The sequence below is a fragment of the Chinchilla lanigera genome, unplaced genomic scaffold (genome assembly GCF_000276665.1).
Source record: "Chinchilla lanigera isolate Chin_1 unplaced genomic scaffold, ChiLan1.0 scaffold00122, whole genome shotgun sequence".
NCBI lineage: Eukaryota > Metazoa > Chordata > Mammalia > Rodentia > Chinchillidae > Chinchilla > Chinchilla lanigera.
In genome coordinates, this window is record NW_004955523.1 from 2021145 (window position 1) to 2041653 (window position 20509).

Below are 20509 nucleotides of genomic sequence, written 5' to 3' on the forward strand. Positions count from 1 at the left end.
TTATTTATCAAGAGGTTTTGCTTACTACTTCAGCTATGCACTTTAATTGGTTTGGACCCTGTCAGGTGGTTTCTCTGCTTCTCCCTTCTAGGACCACAGTGGCCCTGTCGCCTCTTCTGGAATGCAGCTGTGCTTTTGTTGGTGCACTTGTCACTACTTTAAGTAATCTTTTTCTATAGCAAACGTATCCTGAATGTGGACTTTTTCCAGAGCACACTGTGTATAGTGCTACTATTACATTCACCCTGTTATACAGAAATTGACCTTTTATGAAAGGAGAGAGCCACCTAATGGTAAAGAAGTAGTCTTACTAATTTCTGTATCCACTAGTGTTAGTAATGCTATGTATTAATAGCATTAACAGTGCTAGTAGCATTAACAAAGGTATAGAACACAATAAATATGCGGTTTTTACTGAACTAGACCATTTGAGATAGGGGACTCTTTAAGGATGTGAGGTAAGTAGTGATAATTTAAGGTAATGTATGGGAAGCAACAACAATGAGATAGAGAAATTTGAGTAGAAGTCGGGTGTGGTGGTGCATGCTTGTAATCCCAGCACTCAGGAGGCTGAGGCAGGAGGATCGTTGCAAGTTTGAGACCAGCCTGGGGTACAAATTGCGCTTAAGGCCAGCCTGAACTGCATAGCGAGACCCTGTCTCAAAAAGACCAAAAAAAAAAAAAAAAAAAAAAAAAAAAAAGAAAGAAAAAGAAATTTGAGTAGAAAAGCAAGACCTAGAAGTATAAATGGAAGAAATCATCATAGTTGGGGTAGTAGTTTGTGTTAACTGGTTATTGTTTAGAGTGACAGTGTAAACAAGAGAACACAGATAGAGGACTGATACTGGGGAACACTCTCAATGGAGGGAGAAAGTAGAGGAGGCTCTCAAAAGAGGTAAACAGGTGAAGACGATAAACCAGAAAAATATTATGGGGAGGGAAGGGATCTAGGAAGGAAAAGTGTGCAAGAAAGAGCTGGAAATAGAGTATCAGGTTTTGCAGAGCAGTTAAAGAGAATTAAAGATTTGCTGAACTTCACAAGTAAGTTGTATCTAGTGACCTTTGAAATTTCTAGTAGAATGGAGATTTTTTTTAAAAGATTTCTTTTAGAAACAGATTTCTTTTTTAAAAAATTTAGGCTGAAAGACAAAATAAGTTTGTGTATTTCCAGTCTTTATTCTTACAAAAATATACCCATTATAAGTGTTCAGTCAGGACTTTTCAGGCCACTGGTAATTATTCTTTATTCATTAAGAAGCTGTAATCAAGATGCCATTTTTTCCAAATTAATTTTAGAGCTATTATGACAGCCATTTTCAAAAATGTTCTAACCATGAAACTGTTTCCTTAAACTTTTATGTAGAACCCCAACATGTAAATCAAATACAGTGGGACTAGCCTATTTCAACTGTGATCAGCACCTGAACCCTTTCCTGAGAGTTATGTCCTGTCCTCCTCTTCTATTTCTTTCCCTTCAAATAACCAGTGGCCACTGGGCTTCTTCCATGGAAATTGTGGGGCTACTTGAAGCATAGTTGGAGAATTGCTAATATGTAATACTTCACATAAAAGCTGACATCAAACTATTTGCATACTGAAATGATGTATTTAGACTCAGTTGGTTAATATTTATAATCTCTTCCCTTATCCAGCAACAAAATAGTGCAATAATAAATAGCTGTGTAGAAGGCAGATAAACTTGTGCTAGATCTATTAGGCAGAGGTTGGAGTCGGCCTTTATTAAGGGAAGTTGTCAAAGTGGTTGCTTTGTCAGCTGGAAACTGGACTACTGTTAAATCTGCAGTCTCTTCCAACACTGATTCTCTGTGTCACACTGGTCTTGTGTGTCTAAACTTGTACCTAGCAAGTGACCTCTACCATGATGGAGATACATTTTATCTTTCATTTCCTCCAATACACAGTGTGCCACTATAACATGCACTGTGTTAAGATGCCAGGGTACCATTTAAACCAACACAGTACTGCCTCCCATTAAGGAAATATAAGTTGCTGTAAAGTCGGATGAGTACAGTAAAAGAAGTCAGCATAAAGCGTTAATGAGACCTACATGAAGTGAAACCAAGCCAGGTAAGTCTAGCTTCCTTAAAGCCGTTAACTCCTGAGCAGACTCTTTAAAGATGAGTAGACTTTAAGCAGAGGCAAACAGAGAACGTTCTTTCTTTCTAGGCAGACTAGGAATGTGTACAGAGGATCTGGAGTGAAAGAAGGGATGCTTTGTTTGGAGAACTGGAAATAGTTTAATGTGTCCGGAGCTTGGTATGTGAATGGGGCCTGGTGAGAGAAGCCAGATGGAGAAGGACTGTGTTTGCCGGGCCGAGCAGTTTGGACTTGATCTTGAAAGTGTTCTGAAGCAAGTGGAACCCCCCGCACTGGGGAGTACACCCAGGACCTTCACACTGAACTACGTCCCCAGCCCTGTTTTTACTATTTTGAGACGGGGCCTCACTAAGTCATTCAGTTGCCCAGGCTGGGCTCCACCTTGAATCTTGCTGTCTCACCCTCCCAGGGTGCCATGCATAGCACCACAGCAGAACTGTTACCAAATCAGCTGACTTACACAGGCAAGCCGGTCTCACCACTCAACCCTGTGTCGCCATGCCCAGCTCTAAGTGAAGGACTTTAAGTAGAGTAGTTGCATGGTCAGGTTTATGTTTTATAGGAAGCACTCTAGCAGTAGTCAGAACAGATCAGAATGGAGCACTGTTGGAAGCAGAGACCAAGACATAGGCTTTTGGTATAATTTAAACCACGTTTAAATTTATGTGTCTATCTCACGCTAGTGGGCTTGGTATGGAGAGGGTTTGAATTCAAGAGATGCTGGAGTTACAGACCAGGGAGGGGGTGGAGGGATGATTCCAGGTGCCTGGCTTGGCCAACTGGTAAGGTAGTGATAGGTAGGCAGTTCTTTGCTAAGAGAAGGAAATTAAGAAGAAAAGAAGTTTTTTGTCAGTGGGGTTTTTTTGTTTGTTTTTTGGGGGGCTGTTTGGTACCCAGAATTGAGGCTTTTTGTCAGTATTGCCAACTTGAGCAAGGTTAGAGATGCTTTTTATTTTTTTTTTTTCTACTCATAGGTTTATTTATTTATTTAGGTGGTGCTGGGAATTAAACCCAGGCCTCACACATGCTAGACAAATGCTTTACTTCTGAGCCTGGCCCCAGCCTCTGTGTGTAGTGTTTTTCAGATGTGATCTGAAGGCTGTATTTTCAAGGAAGGTTATGAAATTCCTTTTGGAAGTCTGTTAGATAAAGGTACTCTCATTTAGATCATTTAGGAATAATGATCTACTTAAATTCATTTTTAGAGGAGAAGGGATTTTTACACTCTTGTCAGAAGTTTTACCTAAGATGTGTAGTCAGATTGGCTTGCGCGTATAAATTAGCTGACTTGGTAATAGTTCTCCTGTGGTGTTACTCATTTTAAAATGCAAAACGATTTTATCAGAATGCAAACTTTGATTCTCAAGTGTTTCACTGGTGTTGTGTGGTAATTAATACTTGTGACAGAGAAGATGTTTTATGTTTTCATTTTGTCACATAATTTTTGTAGAATTAAGATCACTTTGAGGCCAGTTGAGGTGCTTAAATCCTTCTGGAAAAGAATGAGCCATGCTTCTTAATATAAAATTGGAGGTATTAATTTCACATTTTGAGATTTTGCTCTATAAATGGGCAGTTCTTTAATGATGTTTGTTCATCATTTCTTGAACATTCTGTTGTTTGTCATCAGTTATTTCTCTATAGTTGTATAATCACTACTGAATCTTTGACAGTGTTCAAGAGGTGTCTCTTCCAGCAACAAAAAACTTACTGGAGTTTAATGCTTTTTAAGAGTATTAACAGAGTTAATTATGAAACTTAGAACCTTGTCATTGTTTTAGATTAATGATTGCAAATGTGAGAGTAAATTCTGATGTCATACTGTTGGAAACAAGTTTCTTCTTTAAATTTAGTCCTAGTAGAACTTTTTGTTTAAATGTGTTTAAAGAAAGTTTTGTTTTACTCCTCTTTATAAAAAAAATCTATTGTAAAAATGTGATTACAGTCCCTGTTTTGCTGAGTGTCTCTTAATAAGCCAAAATGAGTCCCAAATTTCAATATACTAGAATGTTTTTTCCCCTAATAAGTATGAAAGTTTTCAGAAATTGCTGTCGGTCTATAATTCAGCCCTCATGTACCAATTTCTCACTTTTACAAGTGAGAATGGATATCAGTGGTAGACTGGCAGAATTTTTGTTGATTTATTATAATTAAAATGCTTGAAAATTCTTCTAACATTTCCTTAAATCCTACTAGAAGTTATTATTGTATTTACAATTGTAATGTAGCTGTTTTTTCAAAAATGGTTTGTTTGAACTTGGTGTTACTCTAAGAGAAAGTTTACCAACTGTTTATTTCCCCTTACCAAAACCTTTAATTTGAGTCATTTTGGTAATCCAAAGTTTAAATATGTTAAAAGATAACTTCTTTTTCATATTTCTTTTGCTGTCTGCAGGTTGTAAAAATTAAAATGAACAAACTACGTCAAAGTTTTAGGAGAAAGAAAGATGCGTATGTTCCGGAGGCCAGCCGCCCACACCAGTGGCAGACAGACGAAGAAGGGGTTCGCACTGGAAAATGTAGCTTCCCAGTTAAGGTAAAAGTGGGTATTTCTGTACAGCCCTGCATGGAAAAGAACTGACAAGTGACTGAGTGTGAAATCCCATTCACCAGAACAATGAAAAGAGAGCCCTCCAACAACGAGTCCCTTCGTGTTCTGTTTCAGCAATAGAATTAAGTGAGAAAAAATATAATTAGAAAGCTCTATTTTTATATTAAAGGATTTATGCTGTGTAATCTGGAATCAGTACAAATAAGAGCATGTCTGATGAGAATGCTCATCCTGAAATATCTAAATATCCTCAGTTATTAGGAATCAAATTATTTTTCAGTGGGATATACTTACCAAGTGATAGGGTGAAAGAAATGGGAGTCTACTTTCTTAAACACAGGCCTGGCATAGTCTAGAAATCTTAGTTCAACTTAAGGGAGTTTCTTTTAATCTTGTTACTTTTAATCATACAGAGGTCACTGTATGTAGTAAGCAGGCGAGTTTCAGACTAAAGAAAAAATAATGCTTTTATTTTAACAGGAGTAAAGGTGGAAAATAGGGTACACCTAAGTTTGTTTGTTGGTGGTTTGAGATTGATAGACTTCTATTCTGAAGACATTCTCAAGGAAATCGGAAGTAGACACATCTGTAGAAGACTAGAGAAGTTGTAGGTGTGAAGTTGGTTTGTGAACCCAGTGGAACAGCTGCTGTAGAGAATAGTAGAAAAAACAGTCAATCAAGTGAGATTCCAACTTGTTTTTTTTTTTTTTTTTTTTTTTGTTTTTCTCCGGTACCAGGAACCAAACTCACGACCTTGCGCTTGCCAGGCAGGCGCTTTGCCGCTAAGCTAAATCCTCAGCCCCCGAGATTCCAACTTGTTTGATCTCTGCTGTGTATATTTCAAATATTGATACCTATATGATATGATAATTTAACGTTAGCATGAAGAGTAGATTTAAAACCTTGTTCTGCAATTGTTACTATAGCATAATTTTTCATCACAAATGAAACATTACCTTATACAAGTATATAAAACTTAATCTAATGCTTCTCAAAGTGGATTCCCTAAAACCTTTTCAAAAAGTCCTGAGGTATTCTCTTTTCCAACCGTATATCTGTATATCTGCGTGAGGCCAGGCTATCTTTACATACTTCAACCAAAGCAACAACATATTGCAACAGATTGAATGTAGAAAAGAAGCAAGATGGGACTCTAGTTTTTTCATATTAAACCAGATATTAAAGAATTAGGAGTTTTTGTTTGTTTTCATTTTTGAGACAGGGTCTCATTATTATGTAGTCCAGGCTGACCTTGAATTCACTATATAGGCCAGGCTAGCCTCGAACTCTTGACAATCCTGTTTCAGCCTCCTTCCCAAGTGCTGGGATTATAGGCATGCACCACCATGCCTGGCTCATTTTAAAATAAATGGCGTTTTTAAAGTTATTAATTATAATTTGTATTATACAGCAATAGTTATAACTGTTACAAAAAAAAACTTTGTAATAGGGTCCTGAGACCAAAGATTTGAGACCTGGTTGTTTAAATAATGCACAGCAATTAAAATAATACACTAAGAATTTATCTGTAATTACCTACTATCATATTTTAAGGTGATAGTATCAATTTTCATTATTAAATAAATTGATGAAATTCAAGGTGATGCTTTGATTTGTAATTAAAATCTTAGCCATGCATAGTAAAAGAAGCCTAACATGCATAGTAAAAGAATCATAACACGCAGGAAGCTGAGGCAGGAGGATCTCAAGTTCAGGCCAACCTACATTAGACCTTGTCTCAAGAAACTAATAAAATAAAATCTCAGTTCTTTGATTATGTAGAACATTTGGCATGCTAAAATGGCTCTTCCACTGGTAGATTTTGGAGGCCACATTATGTTCACATTTGAGGGTATGAACATTAAGTTTGCAGAATTCATACTTACTAGTTAAGTTTATAAAATGGTCTAATTTATTTTAACTCACTGTTAAAGGAGATGAAAGGGCTTTCATATTCCTTTGGTTTGGGAATACATAGAGCACTTGCTCAGCTGTTACCAGGAATTGTGCCAGTATGTACAAGTAGGGTAGACCAGTTGGAGAATCAAGCATATGGGTGCTAGAATTGCATTTGTTTAGCTCCTAGACCAACATCTTGCTGTATTGTGATCTACCAGATGGCTTAGGGGACCACACCTTGCTAAGATAAGAACTACCATGGTCTAGAAATTATAATAGATACTTTAATAATAGGCCTTTCTTATTTTGTATGCAACCGTATAGCTGTGACCCAGAAAGCAGTCTTTATACTGTTTCAGTATATCTGAGAGACTAGTTACTGGCTCATATAACATTTAATAACTTGTAATTTCCAAAGCTTTTGGCCCAAAGTGCTATACAAAATTAGAAGTTGCTAAATATATCAAGAAAAAATTCATAAAATAAAACGAAAAAATAGTCACAGAAACTGATGAAATTGTAAAAATTGACTCTGTACAAATAAATGTGAAGACATAGATAAAATTGGTAATATTCTTAAATTGACCAAAACTGACTCCTTTATGAGGCTATATTTGTTCATCAAAGACTTATACAGTCATAGTATGATACTTACCTGCTTTAAATCTTGTAGAACTTGACTCATTTGACATGACAATTTGTCCTGGTTCTCTTCTTTGGTTTGGTGCTTAATGTGCAAGCGATAGCTGGTCAGTGTCGGTTGCCTTACGGCTTGACACCCTTTCCAGCCCAAAGAATTTTGTGTGATATTTGTCATTTTTGGTACTCATCACGTCTTCCCATTCAATTAATGACAAGTGCCAAGGTATCACTGTAAGTTTTGTAAAACTTATAAACTCTTTTTATATGTATAGTATTTCACAACTTGACATAGAGCGTCTAAAACAAACTGTAGTCTAAGTTAATTTATAGATATCAACATAAAACTATTCATAAAATAGTAATGTACAGAATCCAACACCCCAATTAAAGAATAATATATACCCTCACTCATCTAAACAGTAAGGACAGCCTAGGAATAAAGCTCAGTGGCATAGCACCTGCTTGGCAAGCGCAAGGTCCTGAGTTCGATTCCCAGTACAGAAGAAAAGAAGGAAGAGTAAGGAAGTATCTTTTATGTCCAGATGAAGCAGCCCTGGACACACACACACACACATATAGAATTCAATAACAATCAGTGGTATGATTCTTATTGAATTCTGTGTGTGTGTGTGGGTGTGTGGGTGTGTATCTACCACTGATTCTTATTGAATTCCATATATGTGTGTGTGTATATATATATAGACACACATTCTATATCTATATATCTACCACTGATTCTTATTGAGTTCTATATATGTGTATATATATATATACACACACATTATATATATATATATTTGCCACTGATTCTTATTGAGCAGGACTGAAGCAAATGCCCAAGTCATAGTTGCATAGTCCAAGAAAGCAGTTGTTTTGTGTTTACAATCTATGCCACAGAGGTAAGTATCTAACAGTTTCAACTGTAGTTATATTTACATCATACCAAATTTATTCTTAATTTTTTACTTTTAATTAACTATTGTGATATTATACATATTCGTAGGATACATTGTAATATTTTGACAGAGTGCAGTGATGAGGGCAGTTAGCATATATCTCTCCTCAGATAAATCTTTTCTCTGCTAGAAACATTTAAAATCCTCTAGTCTAGCTATTTTGAGATACACAGTAAATTACTATTAGCGTAGTCACTATGCTGTGGAACACTAGACCTAACCCTTTTATATATTCACTCTTAAGTATCTAAGAAGTGCCTTATAGCTGAGGCCTTTGTCTTCTGTTTTTTTGAAGCACACATTAGTTATACAGATCAATGGGCTCCAGTCTGGCAGGTTGATACACGCGTGTAGCATTCCTTGACCATTTCTACTCCCTAGTTGTCCCCTTTTCCCCCCAATCCTTGTTTCTTTCCTCTCTTCTAATAGTCCCCCTTCTACTTTTGTGCTCCTCCCACTTCCACATAAGAAAGAAAACATACAGTGTTTGTCTTTCCAAGTGTGTCTTATCTCACATGATGATCTCTAGTTCCATCCATATTCCTGAAAATTGCATGATTTCATTCTTGTTTATGGCTGAATAGTACTCCATTGTGTTATATATACCACATTTTATTTATCCATTCATCTGTTGGCAGCACCTAGGCTGATTCCATAGTTTAGTTATTGTGAGTTGGGCTCTAGGAAATGTGAGCATGCAAGTTATCTTTAAAGTATGCAGACTTTAATACTTTCAGGAATATACTGAGGAGTAATATAACTGGAACAAACGATATTTCCATTTTTAGTTTTTTGAGGAACCTCCATATTCAGTTCCATAGTGGCAGTACTAATTTACATTCCCACCAGCAGTGGAGTTCCTTTTTCTCTGCATCCTTACCAGCATTTATTTATTTGTGTTCTTGGTGATAGAATTCTGATTGAGGTGAGATGGAATCTCCATGTCATTGTTGTGCATATCCCTGGTATCCGAAGAAGCTGAACATTTTTCATATACTTACTGGCCATTTGTGCCTCTTCTCTTGAAGTGTCTGTTCAGTTCCTTTGCCTGTTTATTGATAAATGGGTTTTTTGTTTTTTGGTGCCAGGAATCAAACTCACGACCTTGCACTTACCAGACAGGCACTGTGCTGCTAAGCTATATCCCTGGTCTGATTAGGTTTTTTAATGTTAACTTTCTTGAGTTCTTTATTCTGGACATTGATCTTCTGCAGATTAGCTGGCAAAGGCTATCTCTTCATTCTGTTGTTTCCTTTGCTGTAGAGAAAGTATTTAATTGATGCAATCACATTTGCGGATTCTTGCTATGATTTCCTGTGCTACTGGAGGCCTATTTAGGTAGGCTTTTTCGGTGCTTATGACTTGAAGTGTTTCCCTGCTCTTTTGTGCTTCTAGCATTTCAAAGTTTCAGGTCTTATACTTTGAGATCTTTGATTCATTTTGAAGTGATTTTTTCACCGGATAAAAGATAGAGGTCTAGTGTCGGTCTTCTGTATCGTGATGTCCAGTTTTCCCAGCACCATTTGTTACAGGCTGTCCTTTCTCCAACATATGATTTTGGTCCCTTTGTAAAGAATCTGGTGGCTACACTTGTGTGCATTTGTTTCTGTGTCCTTTATTCTCTTGGTCTCTGTGTCTGCTTTATATCAGTACCGTGCTGTTTTTGTAACTATGGCCATGTGGCATAATTTGAAATTAAGTAGTGTAATAACTCCAGCATTGGTCTTTTCCACAAAATTGCTTTGGCTATTCTGAATCGTATGAATTTTAAGAATGCCTTTTCTACTTCTGAAGATTGCTGGTGGTGTTTTGATGAGGGCTGTATCAGATCTGTAGCTCTCTGTTGGTAATGTGGCCATTTTAACAAAATAATTTTGCTGACCTGTGAACATAGGGGGTCTTTTTGTTTTCTAGTGTCGCATTCAGTTTCTTTCTTTGGGTTTGCATAATTTTCACTGTAGTGATCCTTTGCCTCTTTGGTTAGGCTGATTCCTGGGTTGGATTGGTTGGTTGCTTTGTCGATGTTACTGTGAATGGAATTGTTTTCCTGATTTCTTTTTCTATGGGTTCATTATTGGTGTGTGGAAAAACTATTAATTTTTGTGTGGTGATTTTATATCTTGCCGCTGTGCTCAGTTTATTAGATCTAAAAGTCTTTTGGTGAAGTTTTTAGGGTCTTCTAAAATAATGTCAAATTATCTGCAAATAGGAGTAGTTTGACTTCTTCCTTTCTTATTTGTGTGTCCCTTTTATTTCTTGCTCTTCCTAAGCACTCTAAACTTCAGAAGTGATGACAGTGACGCCTCTGTCTCAGTCATGTTAGAGAAAATGCTTTCAGTTCTTTTTTCCATTCAGAGATCCTAGAAATGAAAAGCTCTATAAACCAAATAAAAAATTCAGTGAAAACTTCTCCAACAGAAGATATAATGTCAAGGCTTAAAGATAAACTAGATGAATGATCACATTCAGACAATAAAGAAAAAATAATTTTTTTGTTCTTTTTCCAGCTGTCATTGATTTGATCAGATCTCATCCACTTTTTCCCTCGTAGATCATTACAAGAACTCCTGATTTTCTCCTTGCTTCCCATCTTATCTCCCTTTCCAAACTATTAGTAACAGTGATCTTCCTGAGCAGGTCTCGTATCTTACCTGCTTATGTCTTTCTGTGGCTCTTAATAAAATTTTAGACAGGCATTGAGTGAGAGCATGTATTTTTAATACTATACTACCTGAATGTGAATATGGGTTTTGCCACTGAATAGCTGTGTGACCTTCAGCAAGTAACTTAACTTCTCTGTGTTTCAACGTCCTTATCCATAAAATGGGGACTGGTACCTACCTAGTATGAGAGTTCTGAGAATTAAGTAAATACCATTAAAAATACAACACTGCCTGGTACATAATTGGTATACAATAAATGCTGCTGCTGCTGCTATTATTATTGGATACCAACTTCATATTGTAGTTTTTGTCTATATTTCTTATTCCTTGGGGTTTTTTAAATGAAGTTTGTAACACTTGGAATTTAATATTGCTACAGTTTGGATGGTGACTGTCCATAAAGATCCATGTGTTCTCATAGATAGATAGATAGATAGACAGACAGACAGACAGACAGGCAGGCAGAGAGAGAGAGAGAGAGATAGTAAAAAAAGTAAGCCAGGCATGATGGTGCACACATGTAATACCAACACTGGGGAGGCTGAGGCAGGAGCATTGCTGCAAATTTGAGGCTAGCTTGGGCTACATAGTGAATTCAAAACCAGCGTGTTCTCCACGGTGATGTTTCCAGGGGCGGTGAAACCTCTGGGAGGCCAGGAATAGTAGGGAGGACCTAAGGTTATGGTGAGCGTGGGCCGTAGAGGACTGTGGGACTCCAGCTCCTTCTCTTTGCTTCCTGGCTTATGTAGTGAGCAGTTTCTTCCACTCCACCGTCCCTGCCATTGCCGCTGATGTCCGTGCCATTCTGCAATGCCTGCCAGAGACCAAATTCAGTCTTAGACCACAACCACCCAAACTGTGTGGAAAAACGTTTTCCCTTCAAAGCTAATTATCTCATATATTTCATTACAGTGACAGAAGACTAACACCAACATCTCTTTAAGTGGGGCCCGAAGCTTTTGACAGATGTGTACATTGCTCACCCAGTCTTAGCCTTAACAATTCTGCTGTTTATCCCAAGAGACGGGGCATTGCTGCTGTCTGTGATGTTTTTGCCTTAATGTAAAATCTTCTACATCCACAATAACGTTTCATTTCAAAGCTACCTCACGGCATAACCTTTTGGAAGATACAGTGCTCTGTAAGACAAGCAGTGATCTAACTTAGTATTCAGCCATGTGTAGTACCAGTGAATTAAATCAACTAAAGTAACAGTTGAACAGACAGATATGTTGTATTCATAGCTAAGTTTGTTGGCATGCTAGCAAAGACTGCCTTATAATTTGCTCCTGTCTGAAATGTTAAAAATGTAAAGAAATGTGTCTTTTGATCAGAGTAATAAGATATTTGAGATGTTTTCAATATGAATTGTAAAATGTTAATTTTTTTTCATCCTAAGGATCTCAGTGTCATGTGATTTTCTATACATTTTCCAAAGAAGGCTAAGCTAGTAACACTTAAGAACTTACTTTCTTTGCGGCATGATAGGTAATAAGATTTCTATTCATGATTATTGTTAGGAAATAGCCGAAGCACCTCTCTTCAACTATTATTTGAAGCCAGGATCTGGACTCCCAATAGTCTAGGTCTAGAGCGTGGTGGCAACCCTATAGCACGCGTACCACACAGGGCAGTTTGTGTCACTGAAAGCTCCAAAAGATTCACCAGAACTGGTCTAGAAAGTCCTGTTTTTAAGCACAATATTATAATTTTTCTGTCAAAGTAATAAGTGCTTTTTAACCATATCCTTGTGGTTAAAAACACTTTCTCTACCCTTACTCTTACAGGTGACACTTCTAAACATTTTTTTGTTTGCTTCTACATTAGTAGTGTTTAATTTCTTTAGATAGTACAGTTTTACTATCTAGTCTGAAAATTGCCATTTTTAATTATTATTTCCTCCTATAAAGGAAAAGGATTATCTAACTTGCGCACCCCTGTCTTCTTTTGATTTGTAATTAGGTTACTTTTAGTTCTACTGTTGGTTTCCTATACTTACAAGTTTCTTGTTCTATTTATGTTACATGGAATCTCTTGTTTTATTATTAAATACAACAAACAAATTTTCTGCCATTGTGGAATCTATAGTCTAATGGAAAAGGCCTAGGAACTTGGGTTAGACAAAGATTCCTTCGAACATCAGAAGCACAGTGCACTGAAAAAAAAAATTAACCTCATCGAAATAAAACCTTACACTTTGCCAAAGACACAGTGGAATGCAAAGACAAGGCACTGACCTGGAAGATTTGTGTATTTGCAATTCACATTTAAAGAAGGCTTAAACCCAGAGTAATAAAGAACTCTCAAAACTCAACAGGAAAACTACTTAATATTAATTTTTAAAACAGACAAAACATTTAAACGTTTTGTTTAAATTTGATTAAATTTAAAGTTGATCAAATCCATGTGAATAGATATATAAACAGATGCTCAGTACTATTAGTCTTTAGGAATATACAGATTAAAAATGCGAGCGATGCCACTCCACATCTGTTAGAGTGGCTTCTTAGGAAAACTGACAGTATCAGTTGCTGGCCAAGATGTGGAACAGCTAGAACTCCCATCCACTGCTTGTGGGAATGTAAAATGGTACAGAGACTCTGGGAAAGACTGCAGCAGTTTCTTATAAAGCCATGCATACAGTTAGCATGTGGTCCAGCAGTATACACACTGTACTCACATGAAAACATAAGAAGTAATTACAGGGGATTTATGCAGAACCAAAGTGGAAATAATCAAGATGCCCCTCATCTCGTGATTGGATAGACTCAGTGGTACATACACACAGTGTACTGTCTCGGCTACAAAAGGGAACGAACTATTGATATGTGTGTTATGCTATTGAAATATAACCCAGAAGTCTCACACTATATATAATTTTCTTTTTTCCCCACATTTTTATTAGTGCATGTGGGTTATACAGATTTGTCCATGCGGATACACTTTATTCACCCCCATGCCTTTGTTTTGTATGTTTTCAGAGGAATGATTTTCTTTATGTGACACCCTTTAAAAGGCAAAATTATAAGAAGACACAGTGATAGTGGAGGAAGATTGGAGAGGGGGAGGAAAATGGAAATAAATGGGCAGCGTGAGAGAATTTTTTCAGTGACTAAACTGTGCTGTACCTTTTTTTGTGGGGAGACAGGGTCTCACTATGTAGTTCAGGCTGGCCTTGAACTCACAACAATCCTCCTACCTCAGCCTCTCCTGAGTGCTGGGATTACAGGTGTGCACCACCACACCTGGCTTTTTCTGTATATTAATTGTGGTGGTGGTTGTAGAACTGCATGCATCTGACCAGTCTCAAAGACTAGAACAAAACAGTTATTTTCCTGTAGTTAAGAAAGTGAATAAATCTACCCTCTACTAGATAGGTATATGAGCTACAATGATCCCTCAGAACCAGTCTTACTAGAAAAGTACAATACTCCATCAATTTTAGATATTTTTAAATTTTGCTCAATAATGATAAACATCGACAGTACTATATTCCAAAATGTCCTTACACCTCCTGGTCTGCTTCATATTTGTAATTTTTTTCAAATTGTAAATTCTGAAGCTTGAGGGAAATTGAAGTATATGAAAATGATAAACTTATTCCAGAGTTTTCACTGAGTTTTCAGAGAGGCTCACTTGTTACTGAAAGCTTCAGCCCACGATAGGAAGAATTTGCCAGGTGAAACAGCTTTTGCTTTTACAAAGTTGTGGGAGACAAAAGGAACGTTTTTTTCCTTGGAATGAGCAACTAGGAGAGTTTTCTTGAATTGAGTTAAAGTCAAGTGAGAAAACCCTTAGACTTTGGAGTCTCGAGTATTAACCTTTCCTCTCCTTCATCAGCTGTTTATGTGACTGAGGGCAAGTTATTCAGCATTCCCAAACTTCATTTTCTTTCAGCAGCTTTAAATTTGGGTGATCATACATACTTTTCTGAGAGTTGTTCAGGAGAACAAAATATATAAAGCTCCCAAGCTGGGCATACCTATAATCCTGGCACTCTGGGAGACCGAGGCATGCAGCTCACAAGTTGGAGCTCAGTCTGGGCAATTTAGTAATTTAGTGAGACCTTGTCTCAAAATTAAAAATTAAGAAGGCGTTGGAAATGTAGCTCAGTGAGAAAGCCCTCTGTTCAATTCCCGGTACCACCAAAGGGGAAAGAAAAAGAGTTTCCAGGACACTAGCATGTTGGAGGTGATCAGTAAATACTGTTTTCTTTTTCCTGTGTTCACTTCTCAACCTCTTGTGACCTCTCCTTTTAGTGCATGAGCCTGTGAAGGAGCTACAGAACCAAAACATGTGCGGTCTCACTGAAGTTTAAACACAGGCGTGAAGCCTGGGAGTAGCGAGGGGGCAGTCTTGCCTTGTTTCAGACCGGAGGGCCAAGATACCTGGTTTCTTACCCACTGGGTTTGATGCAGGGTATAAATTCAGTTCCCGTTGATCGATCTTCAGTTGATCTTTCCTCAGTGGACTCTTTGCTCCGTCATTTCCATGCTCCTGTTGAGTCTGTGCAGGTCCGTGTGTGTGTATTTCAGTAATTGTATTTATCATTTTCCATTTGGTTCTTAATTATATTTTCTTTGCTGAACGTTTTCATTTTTCATTTGTTTCAAGACTATTCATTGCTTCTTTGAACATGTTTATAATACCCGCATTAAAATCTTTGTTAGATAATTCTAACATCTGTGTAATATTGTGACTGGTGAATAAGGCATTTTTTTCATTCCGAGTAATTTTGGATATTGTGTTGTAAAGCTTGGGGTCTTATTTAAATTCTATAGAGATTTGGGAGAGTACTAGAAATTAAACCCAGGGTTCCCCCCAGCCAAGGAAGCCCTACCACTGAGCTACATCCCTACTCTATCGCTCCTTTTTATCATTTTTAGACAGTGTCTTGCTAAATTGTCTAGGCTGGGCTTGAACTCATAATCCTTCTGCCTTAGCCTCCCAGAATGCTGGCATTATAGACATATGCTATCACGCCCACTGAACCCAGGTCCTTGAACGTGCTAGGGCCTGCTTTCACACTAGCACATCATAGGCAACCCAGTTAGGTGTCAGGCTGCAGCTTGCCTTGTATGGACTGCGGTTCTGATACAGGATAAGTACTCTTATCTGAAATGCTTGGAGCCGGAAGTTTTTTTAAAGATTTTGATTTTTTTTAAACTTTGGAATATTTGCATATTCGTAATGAGACATCCTGCATAGAGGACTCAAGTCTAAAGATAAAACTTACTTATGTTTCATACTACACCTTATATACACATTGTCTAAAAGTAAATTTATAAAATATTTTTACTGCACCTCTGTTTTGCCTACAACCCATTACACTGAGGTCAGGAGTGGATTTTACCACTTGTATCACATCTGCACTCAAAAAGTTCCAGATTTTGCAGAATTAAATTTTTGGATTAAAGGTGCTCAAGCTGTACAGTCTAGTTTTGAAAACCATAAAAATGCCATACTGTGTATGCACCACCCATTAGTCAGTTTAGAAACTGGGAAGTGGCCTCTCCATTGGTTCCGTTCTGAAAATCTTTGATGTGCTAAATAGCACCAGATTGTTCCTGTGCAGCTCCAGGATAAGCCCAGACATTCATGAACATATTCTCGGTGTCACTTTCCCAAGCTTCTCCCTCCCTGTGCGTTTGTCAGTGTCTTAGGTCCTTGGAGCTCTCCTTTCTGGACCTGTAGTTCTTCGACTATTCTGCTTTGTCTCGTATTGTGTCTCACTTGAATCTAGGATCAAATGGAGGAGGGAGGGAGAGTGAACGAATGAGTGCGACTGAATGAACACAAGAGGGGCGCTGGCTCCGTGTTTCTGGAATCACAGTTCAGCCACACACGGAGGAAGAGTCCCCTCTGTTTCGGGTGTGGCTCTTTCAGGGCTCCACTGTTGCTGCTTCTGTTCCTACACTACCGTCACCACTGGGCTTCCTGAGACTCCTTTACTCTCTGAGCTAAGAGGTCCCATTCCTGGACCTCAGCCCAGAGCAAGAGGTGCTTTTCTAGAGTTCTACCTGTGCTCCGGCCCTCGCTTGTGGATCTGCCTGTTAAGTTCATACACACAGGTGAGGTTCTTGGAGGAGCCAGAGAGGTTCAGGGATGAGGGTGATCCCTTGCCATTTCAGTGATGCCTTGACTTCTAGTGCTTTTCCCTTGTTACCCTTCCACTGTTTACCTTTCAAAACTTCAGATAAGCTGCTTCATGCATTCTGTCCAGATTTTAAAGTCTCATTCAGTGAGAGGGCCCACGTGTGTGTAGTGTATCTGCTCCATCTTCCCTTAAGCCACACCTTGTCATTCCTTTGAAGAGTACTTGTAACAGTATGCCGTGGAATTACAATGGTAAACTCCTACCATCTTGTCTATTGAAACTCTGTATTATCTCTACTGTTTTATCGAAGAATTATTTTCTTATTCCCTGTAATGGTTTGAGCAATCTTTCATTCTTACATCTGGTAACCTGAGCAATGTAGTTGAGGATAGCGATATGTAATGTAACAACCACTGATGATTCGTATTAGTTGGTCTTGAGGCTCCGTATCACTTTGAATGTTCTTGCTTTGATTTGTTTGTGTTTGTGATACTGGTAAGCTGCTACTGTTCTATTTCTTTATTTGTTTCTCATTTACTACTCTCTTTAAAAAAAAAAGAGTACTTGTAATATTGTCACCACCCCTTCTACTTTTCTAATCTACGACTAATCCCTACTAATGTGTAATTTGAATCATATTTCCACCTTGCCAAAAAATCTTTATTAGCTCTCTGTTGCCTTAGGTTAAGTGCATACTTCTTATTTCAGGACTCAAATTCCCCAAATACATCTCATGTTATAACCAAGAGGGATACTTGCTGATTGACATATAGAGATCTTATTATATACTCAGAGCTTTATGTGTTTCTCTCAGTCTATAACAGCTTCTTAACCTTCCATTTTCTCCCTCTTTAAAGGCTACGCATGTTTTAATGCTTAGGTGCACCACCTTCTTTAAAATTGTTCTAGTTATCTGCCCTGCTCTTACATATGCCCCATTACAATAGTGTGCTTTCTTCAGCCTTTGAAAAGCCTATTTTGTTTGTGCCTTTTCATGACATGTGCATGTATTTTGCATTGGTGGTATTTTTATGTGTAGAGATATAGTAATGGTGTAAGGCCTCAGATAATTAGGCTTCAGAGCCAATAGATATCATGAACATTTAGTGCCTACCATGCCTTTTCTTCACATATTCCGCTGTACAACTCTTCCATACAGTTATTCCAAGTCTCATTCATATGAAGATACCAAGGGTAAGTAAAATCAGATTGTCTTTTCTGCAGTGTCTGTGAGTTTCTGCAGTGTAAGAATTGCAATTTAAAAAAAAAAAAAAAGAATTTCAATTTTCTACCACCTAATAGCTGCCATTCAGTAGTTACTGAAGAAGCACCAAGGGCACTAACTTCTTTTCCTCTTTCTGCAGTACCTTGGCCATGTAGAAGTGGATGAGTCGAGAGGAATGCACATCTGTGAAGAAGCTGTGAAAAGACTGAAAGCTGTATGTATCTGATAGTTGCCAGTACTGACCTGTGTGCTAGCCGTACTGTTCACAGATCGTGTTCAGTAAATTTTAGTAGTCCAGTACCAGCAAGAGCAGCGTTTCTCCTAAGGCTAGGGATGTGTTGTCCCACCTCCTCAATTTTGGCCAAACATTATCCAAAATGTGCTTTCGCAATTTATATGAAGTAAGTGGTCTGAAATCTGACAGAATAATATTCTAATATTAGGGTAAAACCATTACAATTACTACCTTAACCTAAGATAAACAGGTTATATATTGCTGATATTAAATCTCCTGTAGAAAACAACATTCCAAAACAAGCAGGAGATGTGTTGATGCCTGATAATGTTTCTGGGTTGGGGGTCTTTTCACTATTATTCTGATGCTTGCTTCCTGGTTTTCTTCTCCACACTCCTGTAGCATAAGCAAATTTCCATTGCCTGTTACGTGAACTGTAGCGCACTTGGACTAGACAGCCACGGTCCAGGCTCGTATTCCTTGGCCTGTTATGCCATAGAACACATCCAAGGCACATGTCTGTGTGCCTAACAAAAGGAAGGAATGGTCTCACAGTTCATGAAGGTCCAAATGAAAGTGCTAGTTTCATACTTTCATAGGCTGAAGGAATGTTCCATAGATTGTGACAGCCGTCCTCAAATCTTCCTTCTCTCCAGTACATGGCCTGTCCCCACTTTGCTGCAAAAAGCTTTAAGCATTACTTCTGCATGCCCTTGCCCCAAGCAGCATTAAATACATGTTGCTTTGGGTTTGCTGGTGTGGTGGGCTGCCACAAGTCTGACTACTAATGAGTGCTTTACTTCTCAGTTTGCTTGATAACTAAACTGTTGTGTTTATTGGTATACTCCAGGGACGGCAAACCTTTTAGAGCTTTCACTGGTACAAACAGCCCACTGCGGTGTATGTGCCATAGGTTCGCCACCACTGGTACAGTCTCTATTACCTCTTATCTATAATCCATTAACATAAAGTGTATACAATTTTTTAAAATCTGAGAGGTAAATTTTATTTTGAAACAAATACCTGAATCTGTTGTAGAAAGAAAAGGCAGAGAAAATAACTGGTAGTCGCATATGAAGACTAAATAATAGCAATGTCCTAAGTACACACAAGTACGTATACCTACTTTCGTGTATGCCTGTGTATGTGCTTTACCTCGTAGTTTAGTCATTTGAATTCAGGGTTTGGTTTGGTTTGTTTAAAAAGTTGTTTTAGTTTTCTTTTTTCCCTGTACTGGGGATTGAACCCAGGGCCTTGCATTTACCTACACCCAGCCCTTTTTATTTTTTGAGACAAATTCACCATCCTCCTGCCTCAGCCACCTGAGTACCTGGGATTACAACATGCACTACGACGTCTAACTAAATTCTTAAATTATGAAGCCCTTCCTCGTTTTTGTTTGTTTGTTTGTTTTTTGTTTTTTTTTTCCGGTACCAGGAATTGAACTCACAACCTTGCACTTGCCAGGCAGGCGCTGTGCCACTGAGCTAAATCCCCAGCCCTCCTTCCTCGTTTTTATGTCCTCTCTAGTTCATCCATAACGTTGAGAGGACTAATATCCATGTAATATTGTACATGAAACTGTCACTGATAGATTTGCCATGTTACCTGAATAGATTTCCCAATTAAATACAGACTCAGATAATTTAATTTTCCATTTTTACCAAACCAGTTTAAAAGAAAACATTTCAATTTCTTTTTCTACAAAATAATTTTTAGTTTGCCTAGAAGAATAATAAGATGAGTTTAAGAGCACCTTAACGTTGGATATGGTGGCACATGCCTGTAATCCCAGCTACGTGAGAAGCTGAGGCAGGAGGATCACAAATTCAAAGTCAGCCCTGGCAATTTAGTGAGACCCTGTCTTAAAACCGAATGGGGTAAGAGATATAGTTCAGCTCTCCCTGGGTCCCGCCCCCAGTACCACAGAAAAAGAAGAAAAAAAAAAGATGTTAATCCAATGACGTGTCCTACTTAAAGACTATTCTTTAACACCTATTACTAATGACTAAAAACAACAGACCAGTGAACAGGTTAGGTGGACCTGGAGCAGACCACAGATGATGAGTAAAAGCCTTGCAGCTCACGTGACAGGGCTGAGGGCCACTGAGGGGTAAGTCCAG

The 20509-nt window shown here is 38.0% G+C and overlaps 1 protein-coding gene across 3 annotated transcripts in view; it reads left to right on the forward strand.

Annotated features, from left to right (window-relative positions):
• Positions 1–4507: 4507 nt before the first annotated feature.
• Positions 4508–20509, forward strand: part of Numb (numb homolog (Drosophila)) — a 50386-nt gene continuing 34384 nt past the window's right edge. For all 3 annotated transcript variants that reach the window (XM_005409425.2, XM_013507160.1, XM_013507159.1), the window contains exons 1-2: positions 4508–4654; positions 18291–18365. In XM_005409425.2, the coding sequence (XP_005409482.1) occupies positions 4529–4654; positions 18291–18365 (201 nt within the window). In that variant the 5' untranslated portion in view covers positions 4508–4528. The remainder of the gene's footprint in view (positions 4655–18290; positions 18366–20509) is intronic.